The sequence below is a fragment of the Salvelinus namaycush genome, chromosome 12, assembly GCF_016432855.1.
Source record: "Salvelinus namaycush isolate Seneca chromosome 12, SaNama_1.0, whole genome shotgun sequence".
Classification (NCBI taxonomy): Eukaryota; Metazoa; Chordata; class Actinopteri; order Salmoniformes; family Salmonidae; genus Salvelinus; species Salvelinus namaycush.
In genome coordinates this window covers 26,527,373-26,555,082 of record NC_052318.1, presented here as the reverse complement: position 1 = coordinate 26,555,082, position 27,710 = coordinate 26,527,373, and the positions used below count along the sequence as shown (strand labels likewise).

The 27,710-nt window shown below is 43.7% G+C and overlaps 2 protein-coding genes across 5 annotated transcripts; one reads left to right on the top strand and one right to left on the bottom strand.

Annotated features, from left to right (window-relative positions):
- The first annotated feature begins 308 nt into the window (after positions 1 to 308).
- cnot8 (CCR4-NOT transcription complex, subunit 8) lies at positions 309 to 4,725 on the top strand. 2 transcript variants are annotated; one of them, XM_039004690.1, is made up of 7 exons: positions 309 to 405; positions 2,175 to 2,353; positions 2,481 to 2,674; positions 2,834 to 2,995; positions 3,143 to 3,287; positions 3,629 to 3,739; positions 3,915 to 4,725. In XM_039004690.1, the coding sequence occupies exons 2-7, from the start codon at positions 2,237 to 2,239 to the stop codon at positions 4,041 to 4,043; spliced, it is 858 nt and encodes a 285-aa protein (XP_038860618.1). In that variant the 5' UTR covers positions 309 to 405; positions 2,175 to 2,236; the 3' UTR covers positions 4,044 to 4,725. The 2 variants fall into 2 exon arrangements, with proteins under 2 accessions (XP_038860618.1, XP_038860619.1); XM_039004691.1 differs by having other exon boundaries at positions 315 to 405; positions 2,153 to 2,353.
- A 411-nt stretch (positions 4,726 to 5,136) lies between these two features.
- Positions 5,137 to 27,497, bottom strand: gemin5 (gem (nuclear organelle) associated protein 5). 3 transcript variants are annotated; one of them, XM_039005418.1, is made up of 29 exons: positions 27,450 to 27,497; positions 26,618 to 26,787; positions 26,359 to 26,513; positions 26,048 to 26,229; positions 24,023 to 24,174; positions 23,074 to 23,175; positions 22,795 to 22,927; positions 22,493 to 22,658; positions 22,064 to 22,276; positions 21,872 to 21,957; positions 21,619 to 21,701; positions 20,925 to 21,061; positions 20,689 to 20,762; positions 20,286 to 20,467; positions 19,836 to 19,975; positions 19,385 to 19,556; positions 18,997 to 19,197; positions 18,748 to 18,855; positions 18,451 to 18,573; positions 17,774 to 17,869; positions 9,902 to 10,039; positions 9,509 to 9,656; positions 9,163 to 9,282; positions 8,805 to 9,015; positions 8,407 to 8,667; positions 8,059 to 8,221; positions 5,661 to 6,171; positions 5,441 to 5,525; positions 5,137 to 5,362 (listed from the first exon to the last, which is right to left on the bottom strand). In XM_039005418.1, exons 2-29 carry the CDS (start codon positions 26,778 to 26,780, stop codon positions 5,201 to 5,203), a joined length of 4,467 nt encoding a protein of 1,488 aa, XP_038861346.1. In that variant the 5' UTR covers positions 26,781 to 26,787; positions 27,450 to 27,497; the 3' UTR covers positions 5,137 to 5,200. The 3 variants fall into 3 exon arrangements, with proteins under 3 accessions (XP_038861346.1, XP_038861345.1, XP_038861347.1); XM_039005417.1 differs by lacking the exon at positions 27,450 to 27,497 and having other exon boundaries at positions 26,618 to 27,410; XM_039005419.1 differs by lacking the exons at positions 26,048 to 26,229; positions 26,618 to 26,787; positions 27,450 to 27,497 and having other exon boundaries at positions 26,359 to 26,442.
- Between the last annotated feature and the right edge of the window lie 213 nt (positions 27,498 to 27,710).

Genomic DNA, 27,710 nt, shown 5'->3' with positions numbered 1-27,710 from the left:
TTTATAAAGCATTTCATTTGTAAAAACTTTTACAAACCAATTAACTCCTGGATAATTAGGTAATTATTGTGCTGAAACCTTGATATACTGTATATAGGGTCATGACATGAAACCAACCACATTGGCAACTATAAAGTTACACACTATAGATATGTAGCAATTTAAGTTTGTATTTCTCTGGGGGAAAACGGGTGGATAACACTGAGGTGGTTTATGCTCCACAGTCCATACTCTAGCTACTGGTCAGAGCATCATGTGAGACGTGAAGGTGAGTTTTTTCTTTTTACTGCGCCTGCCTAGATGTATTTCTATGACTTCCGATAGAGTAAGGAAGCCAACGTTATGCAGCAACGTTAGCAAGGGCTAGCAGTAGCCCCAACGGAACAAGATCATACGACAGATCAGGTGGATATTGTTATTTGTGCTTTACACGTTTCATAGTAGCTAGCTAATACAATAATGTTTAACTCAAAACAATTACCAAAGTGAGTTGGCTAGCCTGGTGGTTTCCAGCTATGCTGGCAAACTGAGCTAGCTAGGTATCCCAATGTAGCTTGGCTACGTGCTGTTGTAGCTAAATATGTGTAATAGAAGACTGATTCGAGGTAGCGAACATTTTATTTTAGTTAACTTCCAGTGTGGCTCACTAGCTAGCTGCCATTGGCATACTATATTGTTTCCACTGTAACTGGGCTAGTTAACGTCAGCTAATGCTACATGTCATTTGGATGCTAGTTAGCTACTGTATATAGCTTGTTGTCCGTCATTTAATTGTTGCTAGGTAACCTTAGCTAGTTCAGTGTTTATACAATAAACTAATTCATTTGCAGAAAACCAAAATCGGGGTTGTTTTATCCAGCCAAGTTCGTTTGCTCTTAATCTAGCTAGCATCACTCAGGCCAGTCATGTTTTGATTTAGGCGCCCAGCCATGTAGCTACATGTACACCACATTACCAAAAGTATGTGGACAGCTGCTCGTCGAACATCTCATTCCAAAATCATGGGCATTCATATGGAGTTGGTCCCCCCGTTGTTGCTATAACAGCCTTCACTCTTCTGGAAAGGCTTTCCACTAGATGTTGGAACATTTCAGCGTAGACTTGCTTCTATTCAGCCGCAAGACCATAAGTGAGGTAGGGCATTGATGTGAGGCTCGCAGTCGACGTTCCAATTCATTCCAAAGGTGACCGATGGGGTTGAGGTCAGGGCTCTGTGCAGGCCAGTCAAGTTCTTCCATACCGATCTCGACAAACCATTCCTGTATGGACCTCGCTTTGTGCACGGGGGCATTGTCATGCTGAAACAGAAAAGAGCCTTTCCCAAACTGTTGCCACAGTTGGAAGCACAGAATCGTCTAGTATGTCATTGTATGCTGTTGAGTTAAGATTTCCCTTCACTGGAACTAAGGGGCCTAACCCGAACCATGAAAACAGCCCCAGACCATTATTCCTCCTCCACCAAACTTTACAGTTGGCACTATGCATAATGTTCTCCTGGCATCTGCCAAACCCAGATTTGTGAAGCGTGATTCATCACTCCAGAGAAAGCATTTCCACTGCTCTAGAGCCCAATGGCGGTGAGCTTTACACAACTCCAGTCGATGCTTGGCATTGCGCATGGTGATCTTAGGCTTGTGTGTGGCTGCTTGGCCATGGAAACCCATTTCAATAAGTTCCCTACGAACAGTTCTTGTGCTGAAGTTGCAACCAAGGACAGATTTTTACATGCTTCAGCACTCGGCGGTCCTGTTCTGTTTCATCTTCACAATAACAGCATTTACAGTTGTCCGGGCAGCTCTAGCAGGGCAGGAATTTGACGAACTGACTTGTTGGAAAGGTGGCATCCTATGACAGTGACACGTTGAAAGTCACTGAGTTCTTCAGTAAGGCCATTCTACTGCCAATGTTTATCTGTGGAGATTGCATGGCTGTGTGCTTGACTTTTATACACCTGTCAGCAATGGGTGTGGTTGAAATAGCTGAACCCACACATTTTGAAGGGGTGTCTACATACTTTTGTGTGTGTGTATATATATCTTATGTGTTAAGTCTAGCTACTGCACACAAATTTAATAACTATCATTTTGCATTTCAAATGCAGTTAATTGATGATTAGCATAGATAACGTTAAACCTCTTCTTGCTACCCACAGAGTGATTGTTTTTTTTCAACAGACTGTTCCCTGAAAGTGCTGCAGAATTGTCTGGGTTTTCAGTCCTTTCCTCAACCTGCAAAAATGCCAGCTGCACTGGCAGATACCAGTCAGATTATCTGTGAGGTCTGGGCAAGCAATGTGGATGAGGAAATGAGGAAAATCCGACAGATAATTCAAAGCTACAACTTCATTGCCATGGTAATATATCTTGCTAAATGCGCCTTATGCTAACTTTTTCATTGATTCTTAGTAGATCTGTGAAGGTTTTGGTATGTATTGCGTAAACTTTTTTTTGTTGTCATTAATGATGTCCTTGTTCCAACAGGACACAGAATTCCCCGGAGTGGTGGTTCGACCCATTGGCGAGTTTCGCAGTACGGTAGACTACCAGTACCAGCTCTTGAGGTGCAACGTGGACCTTCTGAAAATCATCCAACTGGGACTGTCATTTATGAACGAGGATGGAGACTATCCCCCTGGAACGACGACATGGCAGTTCAATTTCAAATTTAATTTAACGTGGGTCTTAATCCTTGTTATAAAACAGTATAGCCAGTAATGAGATTAATACTATGCCATGCTTATGTTTTTGGGGTAGGATCTGATGCCTCATTAGAGGGCTCTTGAGTAATAGTCTGTTGTTTCACTGTTTGCTCAATTCTGTTCTTTTGTAAACAGAGAGGATATGTACTCCCAGGACTCGATAGACTTACTTCAGAACTCCGGCCTCCAATTCAAAAAGCACGAGGAAGAGGGGATTGACACACTCTACTTTGCTGAGCTCCTGATGACATCTGGTTTAGTGCTGTGTGAAAATGTCAAGTGGCTCTCCTTTCACAGGTAGGGATGTGTTGCGATGTCAGTGGGCCTAGCATTTTTTTCTGGTAAACAGGATAAACTCTGGGCCCTAGTCATGAACACTCCCAACAGTGCCCATTTGCGAAATCAAGTTGTAATGAATCTCCATGCCGTGTTTCTCATTTGCAGCGGGTACGATTTTGGCTACCTGGTGAAGCTGTTAACAGACACTCGGCTACCTGAGGAGGAACATGAGTTCTTCCAGATCCTCAATCTCTTCTTCCCTGCAATCTATGATGTCAAATATCTGATGAAAAGCTGCAAAAACTTGAAGGTAAAGAGACATTCCTGGTAACTTGATTATGTTATGGTATTTGCAAAACCAATGAAAGCACTGTTGGCTGCCAAATGTCTCAACTTTGTTAGCCTGCTGAGCTGAAGCCTAGGCATTAGCTTGATTACCTAATGCAAGTCGTCAAGTCTCCTCCATCACACAAGCATGGCTCATCAAACCACCTCAGTTACAGTCAATGGTGGCCTATAGTGAGGTGTCCACCTTTAAAAAAGATATATTTTATTTCACCAAAATGTGACTGACATGAAATGTCCTTTGACTTCCCCCGAGGCAGAGCATATGTCTCCAGTTAGCTGAATGTCAACTGTGTGTTTGTTCAGGGAGGACTCCAGGAGGTGGCTGACCAGCTGGAACTAAAGAGGATCGGGAGACAACACCAGGCCGGTTCGGATTCGCTGCTCACAGGGATGGCCTTCTTTAGGATGAAAGAGGTACGTATTGTCTGTCTTCCATGACAACTAATAGGTGAAAGGACTGAGATTTAACATAGTACTTATACCTGTCAAGTCTTTTTTTGAAGAGTGGTCAGGAAGGAAAAAATTATTGGGAAGTTTGAGAACTAGTCTCGATGAGGACTGGCATGAAACAAGTTGTCTTCTTTTGCAGCTTTTCTTTGAAGACAACATTGATGACGCAAAGTATTGTGGGCGATTGTATGGATTGGGCTCTGGGTCCACTCAAAATCAGAACGGCATCTCAAGCTCTTCCCAAGAGGAAACCAACAACAAGCACTGATCGACTGCAAGGCCATCAAGTGGAAGCCGCACTTGTTTTAACCCATCCAGTAGATGTTTTTCTCCCACCACTCCCAGAAGACATGAGATTAATTTCTGTATCCAGCTTCACCAGCTGCAAAAAGGACATTGGTTACCAGACTCCCCTCTTGAACCCATTTTGTTCTGTCATAGTTGATTTTACTGCGCATTGTCACATTCAAATTCCCTATTGTACCACTATTGAGCCTTTATCACCTAGGACCAGTATTCAGAAACCTTTGTTTATCAGCATTGCAGTAACAACTCTTTTAAAAGCATGGGACCAGCTCTTGTATTGTACTGCAAATAAGAAGTTTAGCATTTGAAAGTGCTCAACAATTCTCTGCACTCCTGCTTTTCAAAACAAACGTTATTTAAACCCAACTGTAGCTCAAGCCTTGGTATCAATCAGAAAACTAGTTCTTTGTTGGATACATGCTTGTAGGGATCGTTCCATTTTAAAGTAAAACTTCACTGAAGCCGGCATGGGTGCCAGGCTGGTCTGAGTAAATGTGTTAGGGGCACACTGCAGTTCTGTGCAACATTTGCTTTTAATTTGTTCACTGCTCTGTTTAAAAACAGATGGTTTGTGGTTGCTATTGTTTTTACAACATGCATTGTTTGAAACAGTTGTATATTAAAAAAAATCTATTTTCAATGTTTGATGGCATGCCTTATTAAACCGCAACAGAATTGGTTCAATTGGACTACGTAGGCACGCAAAATGAGATGCTAAAATTCCAGGATCATAGCAACATATTCAGGTGCATATGAGTGAAATGGTCACACTGCAGAGCCTTTTATCCATATCGTGCCCATGCTGCTAGAGCCAGACATGCAACCATTTCTTAAATATTTTGCTGTGTGACCTGGAATTTTTATTTAGAGCCTACTAGACATCGGGTCCTATGATCGAGGGATACTCTAACCATGGTAATGTACACGTGTGGGCCTAGGCCCCCAGCAGTGGAATTAACAATGATTGAACAGTTACGTCAGACTAAAATCCTACTTCATCAAATTTATTTGAAGGCTGGTATTCATATACCCATGTATAGTAAATCAGACTTAGCTTAGTGAAAATGTTTATTGATGTGCATTTTACATTGACTTTGTTCAGACTGAAGAAAATAACCATTAAGATAGGAATCGCTGGGAGGCTTTGCGGAGAGAGGTAGTTCCATACTTGCGGATCAAGGCCACTGCTTCATTCTTTAGGTGATCAGGAACAAGAGCAGAACTCTTACTCAAAAAGAGCAGAACTAAGCAGCACTCCAGAACATCTGGGTAAGGATATTTCTGAAAAAAAAAATATATATATTTGAAAAACAATGGCATCAGGAAAGAGTTCAGTAAAAAAGTATGAGGGTGTCTTACTTTGACATGTTCTGGGATGTCAGCCAACTCTTTGTGGTGCTCAGAAACCATGGCAATCAAGCAGGGTAGAGATTCAGTGTCAGCTCTGAAAAACAAAAGATGACTAAAAACTCTGACAATCATAACTAACTTACATCAACTAACAAATTATTGCAGTTGTCTTTATAGTCTAAACAGCTAACTAATGTCCAAAGACACAATGAGAAAAATTATGCTGTACCCTTGTCCTGCATCAGTGGACTCTTGGCTGTCTGTTGGAGTGGAGCCCTGGGCCGAGGTGGGCCTTTCAGTCTGTCCCTCCCCAGGGCTGGCTTTAGTCTCCTGGGTTTGGCTGTGCTGGTGCACCATGGAGGCCAGTCTCTGCTGGATCTCTGCTATAGCCCTCTGTGTGGCCTGGCAGGTTGCGTGGGGCTCAGACAGCAGCACCTGGCAAGCGTTCACGCGCACTCCCATCTTCACGTCTCCATTCTGAGCGCTCACACACCATCCCATCCCATCTCCATTTGGAGTGTCAGTAACGTGGCTGTCTAATCCATTGATGTGGTTCTCGCTGGCTGAGTGCAGTCCATTAGTCATGTCTCTCTGAGCTCCTGCTGTGTTAGTGCTGAGGCTCCACCACATGTGGTAAAGGTCCTGGTAACACACAAACGCCTCCAGGCTCCGAGCTGCAGCCAAGGCCTTCTCATCCGAGGGGTCCACCATCTTTTTGTGTTCTGAGATGGAGTCGATACCTGGCAGAGAAAGAGTAGAATTAATATGAGAATTTCACATTGGTTCAAAGGATGCATTTCTTTCATACATTTGGAAGACGAGGACCATACAGCGTTAGTGTCCACACTTCCAGTGATATTGAGTACTGTAGGCACAGATTGCCCTGTTGTGACCGGTCTGTGCACATTTAAAAAAAGTGCGACTGCAGTTAAAGGGTTGGGCCTTTTGTCCTGGAATGGACTAGTTCACACAGATTAAAAGTATAACAGAATATTTTATCAAATGTGAGGCCTCTTGTGAATGTTATTGATAATCAACTAGGCTTATCATTGTTTTGCCATTCTTGTTATCAACACAATTTTGCTGAGATGGGCTAGTACTTTCCAGTAAATCCTTATAGCTTTCTTTTCAGTTCTCTCTCAGACATGGAAAATAAGAGCATATGGATAAGACATGGGTATAAATAGAAGAATTGCCAAGACTTGAACACAAACAGAACCTCCTGAAGTCAGAGACTCAGACATTTCTCTGTGTTCTCCTGTCGATGATCCCCCTCTACTGATGGTTCAATATATAACATGTAGACTTATAACTCATTTCACTTCACTGCCTCAACTTGCACATGCAGTACAGGAGGGCAGGCATGCAGTGGCCAGAACTGACTTTAATAGTCTGGAGAGGCTTTGAAACAGAAGCTGCAAACAAATAAGGGACCGATATGACCAACATGAAGATGGGCTGTATTACCTAACCACAGCAAGTGGGATCATGTACCAGACCTTCAGTGATATGACCACCACTGGCAGCTGCACACTTGTGGCAAGCGTGCACGAGAACAACATTTACGGGAAGTGCGAGGTAGGCAACCGCTGGTCCAGCCAGCAGGGCAGCAACCCTAGGGTTTGGCAGGGGTAGGCCATCATTGTAAATAAGAATGTTAAAGGACTTTCTTAGTTAAATAAAAGTTTGTTAAATAAAATAAAAACAAACCGCCCAGACGGAGAGGGGAACTGGGCCACTTTTGGAACACCAGAGGGCGCAAGCACCAACAACTTCCAAGAGCCCTGGATATTATGACACCATGGTTGAGGACATGTCAGTGAAGCAGGTCCCTAACAACTTCTACAGAACACTGGAACCTGGTCTCCATCCTGCTCTACCACACAGAGACACTTCCTCACCCTTCAAAGGGGAAACCAACTCTTCAAGTGTTCCCCGGTGAGATACAATGTGGGGTCTTGCAGCAGAGGACCAGCCATTCTTATCTACAACCACAGAGACACACACCAGAGACTTTTATGGACCCAAGCCAAGAAATTAGTTTAAGCCTGGCGTCATCACATTCAGAGCGATCAATAACGAACGAGCAGACATGGCCATCTGCTCTGGGATTAAACCAACTGGCTGCAACTCTGAACACTACGGTATTGGAGGAGGTGGACACTTCCCTGGGGCTGCTCCTACGCTAGGATGTCCATGGACTGGGATGTCCATGGACACGGCACAGGCTGGAGTGCATCTAAGGAGATCTCTGAAGCTGCCATGCCTCTTACACCGTTAAAATCCATAATCCATATTAAAACATGTTATCAATGCATTATATTACAGTAAAACAATGTTTAACTTACTAAACATTCTGTGCCACCAACTGTATAAGATTGGTTTATGGATTTTGTATAAGACTGAAGAGATTGGCTGTTGTATGTAAAAATAAAAATACCTGTTTTAAAATTAGATGTATTGGACATTGCTCTATGGTAGCATTTCTAAATTGAAGGTACTGTACAAATACAGTATATGTGAAAAAAATAATCCATTGTATACATTTTCATTTATATTATTATGTGTGTCAGTGTGTAATCCTTGCCATGGATAATAAAGATGGGTAAACTAAGATGTTGAGTCACCTTGAGGAAACAGCAGCCTGCAGGTCTCTGACATCAGCAAGAAGTGACCCGCCTCATTCCCTCTGGCCACGCCCTGCAACAGCTTCTCTAGGGCCGCCCCCCAGTCACCTAGCAACCAGCTCACTGCACCCAGGGTCAGGTCAAGGGACAGAAGGATCAGAAGCTGGAGGGGGACAAGAGCATTACAATGGGTTCAGATGAATACACAGAGGCACCACTGTCTACAGAGTAGATCTTCCCCTAAATGTCTACAAACTTACATTTGCAGACTAAGATCTGTCAATATCTCTCCATCCCATCAGCAGAATAATTTTACCCCAGCCCAGCCTCTGTCCACTGATGACCTACCTGTTTCATAGGAACGTTAGGTGTCGTCTGAGGATTCTCTATGGCCTTCAGTTGTTGGTGAAGAGCTTTGAGTATCTCTGGGTTGCTGGGGGAGACAGCAAACACCCTCTCCCACACAGCCCTCAGGGTAGCCAGGAAGCCATCTTGATTATTACAGGGAGCAGACCAGGGATGGATGGAGGAACAGGTCCAAGTCACTATGTCTGTCCCTGTTAGACTCACAGTGAGCAGCTCAATAGTGCAGTAATGTAACCGGTGGGCCTATAGCAGAGGGGGACAGTATAGATAAAGCATGAAAATCAACACGCAACTCTTATCTGACCATCATCTATAGCTAATCAATGAGACTATATATAGTATCTTCATCTATAAGCATCGGCCAGTTCAGGGCAACTTACCAATAGGCTCTCATGTGTGTTGAGGAGTTGCTGTGCTCCCAGCCAATCCTGAGAGGACGCCAGGTCTTTGGCACATCTCAGGGAGAGTGAATAGGACAGGTCGCTTTCGCCAGCGATCTTCGCCAGACTGGCGGCCGTCTTCAGTGAGACAGGGTCGTTTTTCTTGGCGATGACTTTGGCTGCGTCGAAGCTGGAGTCCACGGCGAGATAACTGCGTGATAAATACACAGCGAGTTCCTTTAGCATCAAGTCAGCTATTTCGAGGAACCAGCTTTTACTCTACCTGCATTGCACAGTGCACTTTTACACCAAGATGCAGTTTTATTAATGAAAATAGGTAAATGTTTGTCTTAATTACCATTTAGCAGCAGTAGACAAGTGGCCGTCTTTCTCCAGCACGGCTGCCCAGGTGGTGTAGAGCTCCTTGAGCACAGGGTCATCTGGCTGCAGCCTAGCCTTGGCCAGGGCTATGGCCTCCCTGAGAAAGCACAAACATTTCACTCACAGCTTAGAGATTACAATGATCACTCCCATTAATAGGTCAGTCACAGGTAGCACAATCTAAAATCCTAACACTTAGAAGTTACTCTAATGGAGTAACAACACTAACGTTGTTATTCTTTATTTCATCATTTATGTGTAAAATAAACAGATGAACGTGTGTGTGTGTGTGTGTGTGTGTGTGTGTGTGTCTGCTGAATGACCTGTAGAGCTGGTGGGACTTGAGGAGGTCGATGGCCTCGTAGACCTTGTTGATGGAGAGAAGATGGGAGGCAGCCTTGAGGAACTGCTCCTGAAGACACAGCTGCTTCACATAGACCTCCACGGTCTTCAGCCACACCTGGTAACCAGCTGAGAGGGTTTCACAAGTGTTATTACACACCTGCATGTATCCATACATACAGCACTTCACCAAAGAGAAACACATTACCATGTCAAAGAGCAAGAGAACAAAACAATTATACTAATCAAAAACTAACTAAATTGACTAGTTGGTTGTTGAATCAGAACAACTTAATATTCGAAATATGCATTCTAAAATGGAATAAATATTAAAGAAATATAACCATTTCACAATTAAAATTAGTGCCCTTTACCCATAGGTGCAACTGAGAGCAGGTGATCACTCAGCTCTCCTTTCTCAGTGGCCACCTGCAGAGCTCCAGCGATGTCACCTTTCCATAGTCTCAGGTACACCGCAGACTCATAGTGACCTGCCTCCACATGGCCCTCCTCTACAGGATTAAAAGGGACACCACAACATAAGGAGAATGGAAGTGATTTGTCAGTCACCTTTTATCCGCGCACACACAGTGCAGTCGGAAAGTATTCAGTTCCCTTCACTTTATCAACATTTTGTTACGTTACAGCCGTATTCTAAAATGGATTAAAACATTTTAAAAAAATGTAAATCCTCCATCTACACACAACACACCCCATAATGACAAAGCAGAAACAGGTTTAGAAATTTAACATTACAAATAAAAATACAGAAATACCTTATTTACATAAATATTCAGACCCTTTATTCAGTACTTTGTTGAAGAACCTTTGGCAGCGATCACAGCCTTCAGTGTTCTTGGGTATGACGCTACAAGCTTTGTACACCTGTATTTGGGGAGCCCATTTTTCTCTGCAGATCCTGGGGAGCGTCGCTGCACAGCTATTTTCAGGTCTCTCCAGAGATGCTCGATTGGGTTCAAGCCTGGGCTCTGGCTGGGCCACTGAAGGACATTTAGAGACTTGTCCCGAAGCAACTCATGCATTGTCTTGGCTGTGTTAATTTATTTATTTTATTTCACCAGGTAGGCTAGTTGAGAACAAGTTCTCATTTACAACTGCGACCTGGCCAAGATAAAGCAACGCAGTTCGACACATACAACAACAGAGTTACACATGGAATAAACAAACATACAGTCAATTATACAGTAGAAAAAGTATATATACAGTGTGTGCAAATGAGGTAAGATAAGGGAGTTAAGGCAATAAATAGGCCATGGTCGCAAAGTAATTACAATATAGCAATTAAACACTGGAGAGATAGATGCGCAGAAGATTAATGTGCAAATAGAGATACTGGGGTGCAAAGGAGCAAGATAAATAAATAAATACAGTATTGGGATGAGGTATTTGGATGGGATATTTACAGATGGAGTATGTACAGGTGCAGTGACCTGCTCTGACAGCTGATGCTTAAAGCTAGTGAGGGAGATATGAGCCTCCAGCTTCAGTGATTTTTGCAGTTCGTTTCAGTCATTGGCAGCAGAGAACTGGAAGGAAAGGCGGCCAAAAGGAGGAATTGGCTTTGGGGGTGACCAGTGAGATATACCTGCTGGAGCGCGTGCTAAGAGTGGGTGCTGCTATGGTGACCAGTGAGCTGAGATAAGGCGGGGCTTTACCTAGCAAAGACTTGTAGATGACCTGGAGCCAGTGGGTTTGGCGACGAGTTTGAAGCGAGGGCCAGCCAACGAGAGTGTACAGGTTGCAGTGGTGGGTAGTATATGGGGCTTTGGTGACTAAACGGATGTCACTGTGATAGACTGAATCCAATTTGTTGAGTAGACTGTTGGAGGCTATTTTGTAAATTACGTCGCCGAAGTCGAGGATCGTTAGGGTGGTCAGTTTTACGAGGGTATGTTTGGCAGCATCAGTGAAGGATGCTTTGTTGCGAAATAGGAAGCCGATTCTAGATTTAATTTTGGATTGGAGATGCTTAATGTGAGTATGGAAGGAGAGTTTACAGTCTAGCCAGGCACCCAGGTATTTGTAGTTGTCCACATATTCTAAGTCAGAACCGTCCAGGGTAGTGATGCTGGACGGGCGGGCAGGTGGATCAGAGAATCACCAGCAGCAAGAGCGACATCATTGATGTATACAGAGAATCAAATCAAAGTTTATTTGTCACATGCGCCGAACACAACAGGTGTAGACCTTACAGTGAAATGCTTACTTACAGGCTCTAACCAATAGTGCGAAAAAAGGGTGTGTGTAAGTAAGTAAAGAAATAAAACATTAAAAATACATTTGAAAATAAGAGTAGCAAGGCTATATACAGACACCGGTTAGTCAGGCTTATTGAGGTAGTATGTAAATGTAGGTATGGTTAAAGTGACTATGCATATATGATGAACAGAGAGTAGCAGTAGCGTAAAAGGAGGGGTTGGCGGGAGGTGGGACACAATGCAGATAGCCCAGTTAGCCAATGTGCGGAAGCACTGGTTGGTCGGGGCCAATTGAGGTAGTATGTACATGGATGTATGGTTAAAATGACTATGCATATAAGATAAACAGAGAGTAGCAGCAGCATAAAAGAGGGGTTGGGGGGGGGGGGGGGCACAGAATGTAAATAGTCCGGGTAACCATTGGTTACCTGTTCAGAAGTCTTATGGCTTGGGGGTAAAAACTGTTGAGAAGCCTTTTTGTCCTAGACTTGGCACTCCGGTACCGCTTGCCATGCGGTAGTAGAGAGAACAGTCTATGACTGGGGTGGCTGGGGTCTTTGACAATTTATTAGGACCTTCCTCTGACACCGCCTGGTGTAGAGGTCCTGGATGGCAGGCAGCTTTGCCCCAGTGATGTATTGGGCCGTACGCACTACCCTCTGAAGTGCCTTGCGGTCAGAGGCCGAGCGATTGCCGTACCAGGCAGTGATGCAACCGGTCAGGATGCTCTCGATGTTGCAGCTGTAGAACCTTTTGAGGATCTCAGGACCCATGCCAAATCTTTTTAGTTTCCTGAGGGCGGATAAGCTTTGTCGTGCCCTCTTCACGACTGTCTTGGTGTGTTTGGACCATTCTAGTTTGTTGTTGATGTGGACACCAAGGAATTTGAAGCTCACAACCTGCTCCACTACAGCCCTGTCGATGAGAATGGGGACGTGCTCGGTGCTCCTTTTCCTGTAGTCCACAATCATCTCCTTAGTCTTGGTTACGTTGAGGGATAGGTTGTTATTCTGGCACCACCCGGCCAGGTCTCTGACCTCATCCCTATAGGCTGTCTCGTCGTTGTCTGTGATCAGGCCTTCCACTGTTGTGTCATCTACAAACTTAATGATGGTGTTGGACTCGTGCCTGGCCATGCAGTCGTGGGTGAACAGGGAGTACAGGAGGGGACTGAGCACGCACCCCTGGGGAGCTCCAGTGTTGCGGATCAGTGTGGTAGATGTGTTGCTACCTACCCTCACCACCTGGGGGTGACCCGTCAGGAAGTCCAGGATCCAGTTGTAGAGGGAGGTGTTTAGTCCCAGGTTCCTTAGCTTAGTGATGAGCTTTGAGGGTACTGTGGTGTTGAACGCTGAGCTGTAGTCAATGAATAGCATTCTCACATAGGTGTTCCTTTTGTCCAGGTAGAAAAAGGCAGTGTTGAGTGCAATAGAGATTGCATCATCTGTGGATCTGTTGGGGCAGTATGCAAATTGGAGTGGGTCTAGGATTTCTTGGATAATGGTGATGATGTGAGCCATGACCAGCCTTTCAAAGCACTTCATGGCTACAGACGTGAGTGCTACGGGTCTGTAGTCATTTAGGCAGGTTGCCTTTGTGTTCTTGGGCACAGGGACTATGGTGGTCTGCTTGAAGCATGTTGGTATTACAGACTCAAATCAGGGACATGTTGAAAATGTCAGTGAAGACACCTGCCATATGGTCAGCACACGGAGAGTGTGATCCCACAGTCGTCCGGAAGAGCTGATGCTCTCATGCATGCCTCAGTGTTGCTTGCCTCAAAGCGAGCATAGAAGTGATTTAGCTCGTCTGGTAGGCTTGTGTCACTGGGCAGCTCGCGGCTGTGCTTCCCTTTGTAGTCTGTAATAGTTTGCAAGCCCTGCCACATCCGACGAGCGTCGGAGCCGGTGTAGTATGATTCAATCTTAGCCCTGTATTGACGCTTTGCCTGTTTGATTGTTCGTCGCAGGGCATAGCGGGATTTCTTGAAAGCTTCCGGGTTAGAGTCCCACACCTTGAAAGCGGCAGCTCTACCCTTTAGCTCAGTGCGAATGTTGCCTGTAATCCATGGCTTCTGGTTGGGGTATGTACGTACAGTCACTGTGGGGACGACATCCTCAATGCACTTATTGATAAAGCCAGTGACTGATGTGGTGTATTCCTCAATGTCATCAGAAGAATCCCAGAACATGTTCCAGTCTGTGATAGCAAAACTGTCCTGTATTTTAGCATCTGCTTCATCTGACCATTTTTTAATAGACCGAGTCACTGGTGCTTCCTGCTTTAATTTTTGCTTGTAAGCAGGAGGATAGAGTTGTGGTCGGATTTACCAAATGGGAGGGCGAGGGAGAGCTTTGTACGCGTCTCTGTGTGTGGAGTACAGGTGATCTAGAATTTTTTTCCCTCTGGTTGCACATTTAACATGTTGATAGAAATTTGGTAGAACTGATTTTAGTTTCCCTGCATTAAAGTCTCCGGCCACTAGGAGCGCCGCTTCTGGGTGAGTGGTTTCCTGTTTGCTTATTTCCTTATACAACTGACTGAGTGCGGTCTTAGTGCCCGCATCTGATTGTGATGGTAAATAAACAGCCACAAAAAGTATAGCTGAGAACTCTCTAAGCAAGTAGTGTGGCGAGTCGGGCACGAGAATTGAAGCCTGTGGCCCCCCCATTGAGACTGCCAGAGGTCCGGACAACAGGACCTCCGATTTGACACACAACTCTGAGACGTAGTTGGTGAACCAGGCGAGGTAGTCATTTGAGAAACCAAGGCTGTTGAGTCTGCCGATAAGAATCTGGTGATTGACAGAGTCGAAAGCCTTGGCCAGGTCGATGAATATGGCGGTTATGATATCGTTTAGGACCTTGAGCGTGGCTGAGGTGCACCCATGACCAGCTCTGAAAACAGATTGCATAGCGGAGAAGGTACGGTGGGATTCAAAATGGTCGGTGATCTGTTTGTTAACTTGGCTTTCGTAAACCTTAGAAAGGCACGGTAGGATAGATATAGGTCTGTAGCAGTTTGGGTCTAGAGTGTCTCCCCCTTTGAAGAGGGGGATGACCGCGGCAGCTTTCCAATCTTTGGGAATCTCAGACGATACGAAAGAGAGGTTGAACAGGCTAGTAATAGGGGTTGCAACAATTGTCAGATAATTTTAGAAAGAGAGGGTCCAGATTGTCTAGCCTGGCTGATTTGTAGGGGTCCAGATTTTGCCGCTCTTTCAGAACATCAGCTATCTGGATTTGGGTGAAGGATAAATGGGGAGGCTTGGGAGAGTTGCTGTGGGGGGTGCAGGGCAGTTGACCGGGGTAGGGGTAGCCAGGTGGAAAGCATGGCCAGTCGTAGAAAAATCATTATTGAAATTCTCAAATATAGTGGATTTATCAGTGGTGGCAATGTTTCCTAGCCTCAGTGTGCTTAGGGTCGTTGTCCTGTTGGAAAATGAACCTTCACCCCAGTCTGACGTCCTGAGTGCTCTGGAGCAGGTTTTCTTCAAGGATCTCTCTGTACTTTACTCTGTTCATCTTTGCCTCGGTCCTGACTAGTCTCCTAGTCCCTGCTGCTGAAACACATCATGATGCTGCCATCACCATGCTTCATCGTAAGGGTGGTGCCAGGTTTCCTCCAGATATGACGCTTGGCATTCAGGCCAAAGAGTTCAATGTTGGTTTCAACAGACCAGATAATCTTGTTACTCATGGTCTGAGTTTCTTTAGGTGCCTTTTGGCAAACTCCAAGCAGGCTGTCATGTGCCTTTTATTGAGGAGTGCCTTCCGTCTGGCCATTATACCATAAAGTACTGATTGGTGGAGTGCTGCAGAGATGGTTGTCCTTCTGGAATGTTCTCCCTTCTCCACAGAGGACCTCTGGAGCTCTATCAGAGTGACGATCGGGGTTCTTGGTCACCTCCCTGACCAAGGCCCTTATCCCCTGATTGCTCAGTTTGGCCAGACAGTCAGCTCTAGGAAGAGTCATGGTGTTTCCAAACTTCTTCCATTTAAGAATGATGGAGGGCAATGTGTCCTTGGGGACCTTCAACGCTGCAGATATTATTTTGTACCCTACCCCAGGTCTGTGCCTCGACACAATCCTGTCTTGGAGCTCTACCGACAATTCCTTCGACCTGATGGCTTGGTTTTTGCTCTGACATGTACCGTCAACCGTGGGACGTTATACAGACAGGTGTAACGTAACAAAATGTGGAAGGGGTCTGAATATTTTCCGAATGCACTGTATATACACTAAGGTTTTGTAGACAGCCAATTCCACTCATTTGAAAGGGTATTTCAGCTACACCAGTTGTCCACATACTTTTGGTCATGTAGTGTGTGTAATATACATATATATATATATATATACACACAGTACCAGTCATAAGTTTGGACACCTACTCATTCAAGGGTGTTTCTTTATTTTAACTATTTTCTACATTGTAGAATAATAGTGAAGACATCAAAACTATGAAATAACACATATGGAATCAGGTTGTAACCAAAAACAAAAATGAGTTTTAAATCTAAATATATTTTATATTTGAGATTCTAAGTAGCCACCCTTTGCCTTGACAGCTTTGCACACTCTTGGCATTCTCTTAACAAAATTCATGAGGTAGCCACCTGGAATGCATTTCAATTAACAGGTCTGCCTTGTTAAAAGTGCATTTGTGAAATGTATTTCCTTCTTAATGTGTTTGAGCCAATCAGTTGTGTTGTGACATGGTAGGGGTGGTACACAGAACATAGCCCTATTTAGTAAAAGACCAAGTCCACAGTATGGCAATAACAGCTCAAATAAGCAAAGAGAAATGACAATCCATCATTACTTCAAGACATGAAGGTCAGTCAATGCGGAACACTTCAAGAATTTTGTAAGTTTCAAGTGCAGTCGCAAAAACCATCAAGCGCTATGATGAAACTGGCTCATGAGGACTGCCACAGGAAAGGAAGACCCAGAGTTACCTCTGCTCCAGACGATAAGTTCATTAGTTACCAGCCTAAGAAATTGCAGCCCAAATAAATTCTTCACAGAGTTCAAGTAATCTTCACATCAACTGTTCAGAGGAAACTGTGTGAATCAGGCCTTCATGGTCGATCGCTGCAAAGAAACCACTACTAAAGGACACCAATAAGAAGAAGAGACTTGCTTGGGCCAAGAAACACGAGCAATGGAAATTAGATCGGTGGAAATCTGTCCTTTGGTCTGATGAGTCTTTGTGAGACGCAGAGTAGGTGAACGGATGATCTCCGCATGTGTGGTTCCAAATGTGAAGCATGGAAGTGGAGGTGTGATGGTGAGCTTTGCTGGTGACACTGTCTGTGATTTATTTCGATTTCAAGGCACACAACCAGCATGGCTACCACAGCATTCTGCAGTAATATGCCATCGCATCTGGTTTGCGCTTAGTGGGACTATCACTTGTTTTTCAACAGGACAATGACCCAACACTCCCCCAGGCTGTGTAAGGGCTATTTAACCAAGAAGGAGAGTGATGGAGTACTGCATCAGATGACCTGGCTTCCAGTCACCCACCTCAACCCAATTGAGATGGTTTGGGATGAACGCAGAGCGAATGAAAAGCAGCCAACAAGTGCTCAGCATGTGGGAACTCCTTCAAAACTGTTGGAAAAGCATTCAAGGTGAAGCTGGTTGAGAGAATGCCAAAAGTGTGCAAAGCTGTCATCAAGGCAAAGGGTGTCTACTTCGAAGATTCTAAAATAAATTTTGATTTGTTAAAAAAAGAAGTGGGTTACTACATGTTATTTCATAGTTTGATGTCTTCATTCTTATTGTACAATGTAGAGTATAGTAAAAATACAGAAAAACCCTGGAATGAGTAGGTGTCCAAACTTTTGACTGGTACTGTATATACACACATACATGTATACACAGACACATAGAGAAAGCATTATATCACATGTATGTATTATGAAAGTGTTATAATAAGTGTTATTAAAGTGTTAAAAAGTATGTAATCGTTATGAACGTGTAATAACAATCATATAATACAACATAAGATAGTGTACTCACCCTCCTCTTGGAACATCCTGTAGAGGGCATCTCTGTCTGCGAACAGCCCCAGTTGGATGTGATCTCCCAGGCCTGGGACACAGTGGGCTGGAGAAGCTGAGGACAGACAGGGATGGACAAAGACAGGGTCAGAGTCAAACGCTGCTCTATGGAGGACAGAAAAAAATGATGACCACTCTTATCTTTCTGGACCATGTCTCATGAATCTTATGATGCAGACTTAAATAAAGACAAATTCTTGTGCTTTTTTTTATGTTGAGTACTTGTTCATTGTTTTGGTCAGGGTTCCCCAACTGGCGTTTATTTGGCCCCCTAAGTTCTGAGCAAAAAAACCAGACTAAAAACATCAGGAAATCAGCGCCAAGTGATTTTAATTTAAGAAATCTGTTCCTATATATATTCCTACGCATAATAGAGAGACACGTGATCGTATACAAATGTAAGTAAGGTTTGAAATTATTACCTTTTAGTCAAACATAACTGTTTGGGCTTCTTGCGGTCAATTTGCAGTCTACCACCTATTTGTAATTATGTTCCGGCCCCCCGACCCCCACAAAAAATCGTCCCACAGTTGAATCTAGCTGATGATCCCTGATATAGGTCCTCAAAAGGTGTAGCTACTGGGCTACATGTCTAATCTTGTGGTATAATCCAGATAAGGACGGATTGAGTCTCACCCTCAGAGTGCCTGACTGTGGCCAGGTTGAGACAGTCCTGCTGGAGGTCTTCTCTGGGGCGGTGGTCCATGGAGGTACTGAGGGGCAGCATGGAGCGAGGTTTCCTCTTCTTCAGAGACACCTCTGGAGGAAAGACAGACCGCAAGAGGGGTTGGAGTGGATGGAGATGGATACTTGCACTTGTCATTTAATAAAGGGCCCTATGTTTTTCTTGGTTAGTTCACGTGGTTAGGAAAAACTGTGCCCTATGAACAATTTTCTTAGTGTATTTTGATAGGATTCCATAACATACAGTACCTGTTTTCTCCACTTTTTTAATTTCTTTCTTTACAGTGAGTAAGGATTTCCCTCCATTTTGCACTTTCTCCATCACAGGTCTGTCCATCTGATTACTGGATGAAGAGACTAAAATAAAAAGAGTACTATGTGTGAGCTGTATGACATTGTCATTATTTACTGATTGAATATGGCAGATGCAATTGAAGGAGATGACTGAATTGAGACAGACTGAATGTAATAGTAGATTGGACATGACTGCAGTGCTACCTGTCACTGAGGAGATGCTAGTGGTCTCGCTCCCCTCCTCCTCCTCGTTGTCAGATGGTCTTTCTCCTGGTGCTGGGGACGCCCCTTTATTCCCCTCTCCAATTAGAGACAAGCTCTCCTCCGCCTTTGCTCCTCCTTTCCCGGTTGCCTTCTTCTTCTTCTTGGCCTTTAACTTGGCCTTCTGGTCAAGTGTCTTTTTCGCTAAGAAGAGAAAGACATTTTTACCTTTGTATTATCATTAGAAAAATATACAATTCATTGCACTCTAAATGTTATGGATCTTTACAATCAAATATATGAAAATGCTCAAATGTTGACCATTTACACAACCAGCAACTTTCTAAAAAGCAACTTTGTAAATAAAACTAGAAATAACATGTTTTGTTACTTTTGGGGGGCTTGGTGAATTCCTGCTTGGACACAGCCCACTCCTGCACAGTGAAGTCATCTGCTCCCGTCCAGACCAGGTCCGGGTCCACAGGAGACCACTGGACACACAGCAGCCGGCCCCTGTGACCCCTGTAGTTGCACAGCCCCTCCTCCTTCTGCACGTCCCACACCTAGGGACCGTATAGCTTTAATTTGCTATATATGGCACAGGTACAGCCAACTAGCAGTAGCAAACGCTACCTAGCAACAACAACAAAAAAGAAACGATACTTGGAGTCCATGTATCAATATAATAAAATCGGTCAAAATAATATTGCGACATGCAACTGCATCAATTTTTCCCCCATCACTATATAGAACCACATGGAAGAAAACAGTAGGAACTAGTAAAAGGTGTAAAGGCTGGGTCCGTGTAGCTGTCGTTAGGTAAATAACACATTGGGACAGACCTGTGCTGTACCGTCGTAACAGACGGTAACCAGTCTCCCGTCGTGGTGGGGGCTCCAGGCCAGGCCAGTGATCTTGGCTGTGTGACCCGCCAGGCTCCGATACGCCTCGGTCATCACAACGGGAATCTCTGGAGGAGTCTCTGAACACAGACAAAGAAAAACAGTGACCACTTTAAAATACTGTGAAATTAACCAGAAATTGCTAACTCCTGCATAGCAAAAACATCTTCCAAGACCATTAGTTATCATAGCTACCGTTCACAATGGAGACCTCCGCTGGCCTACTGCTGTCTCTACATCCCATATTACCCTCACTGCATCATACCTTGAGATATGCACACTTGTCTTTCACACAGATCAGACAACATATCAATAGAATATTTAAGTTAAACACTCAGATCTCAAAATAAGATTCAGCCCTAGAATACACCCCTGGGGAACTCTCCTCACCTATGACAGTGCGGAGGTCGTGGACATAGACCAAGGCGTTGCTGGACCCAGAGGCCAGGAGGTACTGCAGCTCGGGCAGGGAACTGTGGTCATGGTGCCAGCGCAGCACGTTGATGATCTTATGGTGCTGCTGGATGGTACACAGCAGCTTGAGAGTCGGAGCCTGGTATACCTCTACAGACCTGAAAGAGACAAAGCCAGGAAATATAGTTAGCCCCATATCATTTCAAGAACTTTGTGACCTAGTGTAAATGGATACATAAATAAAATCTACCACATTACAGTAAATCCATCAGTACAGCTGTAGTCTTATTTTAGACAGGCACTCAATCATTCTAGATGACAGTTGGTTCCAGGCAATTGTCCAGGCCTATATACAGTTTAAGGGAATGAGAGGACTCACCCGTCCTCATTGCCGATGGCCACAACTTTACCATCTGGTTTCCAGCTGAGATCTGTGTGGGGTGACAGCTTGTGCTGCAGAAAATAGAACATGACCTTCAAAACCTATTCAAATGACCAACATTATATTCAATTGCACATCGCCACATGCAGTGATTGGGTAAAATACTTAAGGAATTAAGTAGAGGGTCCTGCTGAAAAGGAAATGCATAAATGTAGATAGCCTTTCCATCTCACCTTGATGCTGTTGGTGTCCTTGATGACCCTGTCAATGTCGGTGGCCTCTCCCGCCAGTTTCCAGGGGTCATGCTGTAGGATGATGCCCTCTCCAGCACAGCTATACAGGCTGTAGGACAGACGGTCTCCTGCTCCACCTGGATGACACGCTGACTGTTACACACTGTTCCAGCAACCCCCTTGCCTCGCTTATTCACACACAATCATACTCATCCAGCGTATATTATGGTATATTATCTGATGGTTGCAGAGTCTGACAACACTAATCAGTTAATGATAAACCTCAAGACGTCGCATCTCAATCTCCACATGACATTCTGGAGCCTTTCCAGCAGAAAGTGTCTAAACAAATGAACAGGTCTTTGTTGGTTTAGAAACCATCAGCAGATCTTTCTCACAGGAGCAATTATGTTACCTGCTTCAAAAGACTGAATGACGGATACGGTAATGAAAATGTCATCTGCCGGCAGCTGGTAAAATGTACTTTCCACCATCTTGATTTCCCAATGAATGGCTCAGGGAGAGAGATAATTGTTTTCCCAACTCATTGAATTATGGAGTATATTAAAAAAGTGTCAAGAGATGCATGCTTTCTGCTGACTCATGGCTTTGGCACAACGTCCACTCAGAGAAGTTGCTGGGTCAGAGGGTGCTCAGCATACAGTACACACACTTACACTTATTAAGAGCTTACCAAATGACAGAGGAGGGACTGGGGGTCCCCAGGCTAATGTGTACACAGTCTTTTTGTGATAAGTGCTGGATACCTGAGGCGGCCTGGGAACAACACAATAAAGACCTTTCATTAACATCATAACAGACATGAAATGTCATTATCTTGGTGAGAAGTGTTGATAATCACTAACAGTATGGATTTGATTATACCGCCAAACATACAATATCTCAGATACGAGAGTTAAGAGAAAGTTGTAGATGAAGAGTTTTACTTGTTAGAGAAAGCATCGTAAATGCCAACTTTGCCGTCATCGGTTCCAAAAGCTAAGGATCCTTCTTTTGTTGGATGCCAGGACAACTGCAATGAACAAAGAATTGTCACACACACACGGGCTAGCCAACTTCACTTTTACCATAAACCATTAGTCAATAACTGATATCAATATGCCCTAAGAGTCTCTTACCGCTGTGACTTTGGACTTGATGCCCTGCCAGAAGGTCTTGGTGTCGTACTTGTTCTGGATTGAGAGGGTGCTCCACACGCGGATCATGCCGTCTCCCACCCCCAGGGCCAAGCAGCCCGTACCCACAGGAGAGAAGGTCAGGGTGTACACAAACCCCCCCAGGGTGGGAAGGGTCCAGCAGCAGTCCAACGACGACAGATCCCAACATTTTATCTGGAATAATGATAAGCAAATTTCTTCTTGCCAACATGGATTCTGTAATCACTCTCGGCACATATGCACGCTAAGTACTGCTCATAAACTGCATGTTTGATTGACCACTTACAGGGCCCAATTTCACACCGTACTCAAAGTGTCACTGTTGTCAATAGACACAGTCAGTAAATTGCTCGCTAAAGCTACATCGAGAGGGTTTAACCCCCATCTCACCACTCTGTCCATTGAGGTGCTGAGCAGGAGCTCTCGGTTGTCCTGAACACACACTGAGCTCATGTTGAACACGATCCTGCTGTGGTTCTGGCCCTCTGAGGATGCTCCCAACAGGCTCCACTTCTGCTTGCCTCCCTTGGTGAGGTCCCACAAGATCAGCTCACCCCTTCACATACAGGGGGATGTTAGTACAGTCTGGGCAAAACAAATGATCAAAAGACTTAAGTACAGCGAGTTGCCGACTAAATCATATTTATCACAATTAACTGTACCATCCTCAATTATGTTTTTATAGTTCATACCCAAAGCAGCTTGATACGACTTGCGTTGGCTTCCCCTTGGGCCAGTGCACAGTGAGCCAGAGTCTCTCCTTGACCGCAGGATCCACCCCTGTTCCTCTTCTCTTCAGGAACGGTAGCTTCATGGTCATCACACCTGACAGAGAGAGACATAATCATCTTTAACTCCAAGAAATGGGACCCTCTTAAAGAGCATACTGCACCAACTCTCAATAGTAGTATGATACGCAGATAAAGCTATGGAGGATGCAGGTTGATAACTCAGTTAGGATATCGTCTCACCTTTACCCTTCAGCGTGCTCCAGATTCTTATGGTCTGGTCCTTGCTCCCAGATGCAAGATAACATCCCTTTTCTTTGCCCTCGGTCATCTCATTGGTCGTTTCTGAAAATATAATTTTAATTATACGTAACAAATTAACAAAGTGATTCACATAAAATAATAATAAAACAGTACTAACAAAGAAACAAAAAGACAAGAGAAAGAAAAGCTAATTAAACTCATACATTGAAAGACACTGAAATCCTGATCTCCTCTGGCAGATCATTCCAAAGTCTAGGGGCCCTAAAGGGCAAAAGCTCCCTCTGTTTTCAACCTAGACTTTGGAATGGTCTGCCAGAGGAGATTAGGATTTCAGTGTCTTTTAATGTATGAGTGCCTTGTCAACAGTGCTTTGCCAGAGGATCTCCGGCTGCTTCCTGATTCGCAGGGAGATAAAAGATCTGATATAGGATGAGGCTAAACCAAGCCTTAAACGTGTAGTACAATTTTCTATTATTTTCGAAGTGACTGGTAGCCAGCTAAGAGAAGCTAAAATAGGTGTGATATGGTAATGGCTACACTTCCTAGTGCTTGTTAAAAGCCAAGCTGCATTTTGAACTTACTATAGATGGAGTGATTTCTGACTGAGTTACAGTAATATAGGTGTGAGGAAATAAAGGCATGTATAACTTTCTCGAGATCAGTGACTGAAATAAAATACTTGACTTTAACTATATTTCTTAGATGAGCAGGACTGGACAACCTTCTTCACATGCAGCTCGAGGTTTAGGTCAGGGTAAAAAAAAGACACCAAGGTTTCTGGCCTTAGGCTTTACATTGGTGGACAAAGGGGTAAAATGTATCTTAAAAACATTGATGACTAAAAATAGATAGTTCTCTCATCATGCCACTTGTCACTGACTGAATACATTTAGGATGGCTCGGCACAGCATCTTTCATAACACACCACCTGTGTTGTCGTCTACTCTGCTGTAAAGCACCTCCTCATTGGGTAGTGGAGCCCAGGCCAGGGCGTGGATCTCGTCGTCATGGCCACGGAGACGATGCACCACCTCACCTTTCTTACTGATGTCAATCAGCACAATCATGCCATCTTTGTACCTAAGAGAGATTAAGATACATAACCATATGGGATGTTTTCCTGGGAAGTAATTTGTCGCTGGTATTTGCTGTTCGTGATGCATATCGATGGATGCTGTGAAATGTACTAGGGCTGACCCCAATTATTTAACGGGTCGATTGTTTGGTCGATAGGCTGTTGGTCAAACTAGATTTTTTGTTGTTGTCGAGCAGTAGAAAATATCAATATAAGTGAGTTAATGGCACACGAGACACCTATCTTATTCACGCCCATCTCTGTGACCTAATCCATTGCGGAGGCTGCGGGATGGGACAGTCCAAGAAGGGGAGTGTGGCTGTACAATGCACATCTCTCTCCAGAATGCACTTTCCAGCCATTGTGCACATTCATTGTTTCATAACTTCATTGTGTGAACTGTTTGCGTTTGATTGTTAGTGTATATCAATTCCCCATTACATATATCGCCAGTAGTATATTTACCGTTAATTCCTAATCTACAATGTTTGGTTACGGTAATGTCTGTTAATGCATTCAATATATTATTACTCCAGTCTTTTACTGTTCTCATTGTCAGAGTGGACACATTGTTTGCAGGGCGCACAACCTATGCTACACAAGAAACACATTTTGTTTCATTTCATTCCATTCATGAGTTTTGTAAATTTAGTCAGTCTTTTGCTTGGAGCGCTCCTGTCAATGTTGAGTAAGGACGCGCACCTGATTACGCATAGAAGTAGGCCTATAGGCTACCTGGCCGGTGCGCAAATGTAGGAATATAAATGTGCCCATTTGGGGATCTGAAAATATTTCTGATAGGTTTAATGCACCACCACTAATGAGCTGTCGAGCTTCTTAAAGTAATATTTTCTTCACCACAAACAGCAAGCAAACCAAAAAATATTTTTACATACATTGAGAATGACAATAACTCCTCAATATATTTGATAAATCTTTCCAGCTCTCTCCCTTTCAATAACCACTCAGCATGAAAGGGAAAAAGATATCATACTCTGACCCATTGGAAACTTCATAAAATAGGCCTACCTGATTACTTCTTATCCCTTGCGCAAATTGCCTACAGCTGTGTATGTTCCAAGCTCACTGGTGCGGGAAACTGAGGGCACAGAATAATTTATACAATGTTGCAAGGAGCTTCAGGCCGGAGCCAAGTTAATAGTTGATACAATATTTGAAGTTCGTTGCAGACATGCCATGCCAATGTGACTTATAGGATATTTATTTTTAAACTCAAGATATTTTCTACCTGCAGGCTGGAATATTTTTATTTGTTAGCTTTATAGGCTATTTTTACATAGTTGGCAATGGGAGTTACTTTTTAGGTTTATAATTTTCATAGAATTTTGATTAACCACATGACAATGATGTTGAAATACAAAGACGTTATTATAAATTAAATGAAACTGTTCCATGAAATTGTGCATAAGAAAACCATAACTGGCACACAGATCGATAGAAATTGTAAGATAAATTGGTATTCCACATGAGAAAGTTTGCAGACTCCTCGTGTAGCCTATTGCCGGCAACTTCAGGAGAGTAACGACAGAATTTGGGAAAGCCAGTAGGAGCGGGAGGATGGTTGGAACAGGTTACGTTTTCTTCTTCTTCTGTTTATCTTGATCTCTGGCTCCCCTTTGATTATTTGTGTCTTATTTCATCAAACAGTGAGCTTAAAGCATTAGACAGCTCATTGCATATATTGTTTATTTTATTAAAACACATAGGGTGTATATTTACATGGAAAAATACACGTTTTGAGCAGACGACTTTTGGTCGACCAAGATTTTTTTTAGTCGTGAACAGCCCTAAAATGTACACTTCTCAGCATAAGCAATTATTATGCATGCATGCACCATTAGAGGTTAAATCTCATACCCCACAGCAACATAGTGCCAGTTGTGAGGGGAGCAGGACAGGCAGAAGATATTCCTTGGTTCGGGGAAGAAGCTTTGAGATTCACCAGTGTTGTACTGGTAGCAGACCACAATGCCCTTCTCATCCCCTGACACCACAAGGTTCTTCTCCACGGGGGACCAGTGGAGGGCTGTGATGGTGTTCTGTACACATAATAGACTTAGATACAATACTTTGAAAAACGTTTTCTATGAGAAAATGTATCTTATACCTGGGAGAGAGAGACAAGATGGAATCAACACTATTCTAAAAGGTCTCGGAGTGGAACTAACCTGGTGAGTTTTATGCTCCTTTACCAGGACCTTCTCATTTGTGTCCCAGAATTTAACAGTCCCATCATCAGAAGTACTGGCACAATTATGGCTTTGGCCGGCATGCTGGCAGAATGAGAAGCCAGACACTCTCTCTCTGTGGCCAACCAGTTCACCTGAAAGCAAGACAAATTAGAATTAGCCATGTTGATTTGATACATGTCCACTGACTGACTTCTAGAACACACAATGGCTAACATGAGAATAATAGTGTACTTACCAACAACTGTAGAGGATGATGCTGTAACGTCAACCAAATATATGGTGTTTTTAGCTCCAAACGCCAATATACCCTTGTCATTCGTGTCACTGCATCGCGAAGAGTACCAGTTTGGAGAGGCTGGAAGAAGTCTCTCGTGCATTGTGAAAGGAATGGTCGACATTCAGAATCTAAATTGATATACAGTAAATCAAAATCTATTCACATCACTGGGGTATACAGAACGATTCAAAAGCACATGTCTTATTCAAGTGGAGCGTTCATGCTGCATCATAAACATAACGAAAGCCGTATAATTGACCCAATTGTCGTAAAGAGTACGGAACAAGAGAAGGGTTAAACTATGTCAGTATGCTTGCATTTTTTCCTTCGCATTTGATAAATACATTTTGTCTTATCAGCTCATATTTGTATATTATGCATTTTAATAATTGACTGTATATGAAGATTTTAACAATGGTAAAACGGAACCACACCAAAGACCGTACAGTATGAAGATAGGCTAAACGCGGGCTATGTTCGAATACTTATACTAACTGCACTAACTATACTATTTGTGACGTATTTGAGTATGTAGTATGCTTATTGGTTATAGCATGGATATCGTACTAAATATGCCAACATGAGACGTATTCAAGCAGTGCACACTATTTACGTGCTTTTAGGGCCCATAATGCCAATTCTTCAGAGAAGGGCGTGAAACAACGGTTTCAGATTTCAAGAAAATTGTGGAAAATATGCAGCCGAAGTGTGAACGCTGCGTGTAACACATCCGGTGTCAGGATAAATAAAAAGCAAGGTCTGCTAACTTTCTTTAATTATGTTTAATTACCGCAAACAATGAATGGCAAATGCAATTTTCGTATATACGGGTTCGCTGCATCACCACGCAGGGTAAACAGGGAACTGCAGGAAGTACGTAAACAGCTGTTCTTATACCGTGATGACGTAGTTCCAACGCGTCTGTTGGCCTATCACAGTAGAGGCTGGGCGTGGTTTAGACTTTGCCCCGCCTTTGCTGGCCCTCGGATTTGTCCAAGCCGCTTGGCGCGTTCCTTTTGTCCACATCTGGTTGCTGGGTAGATTATAGATC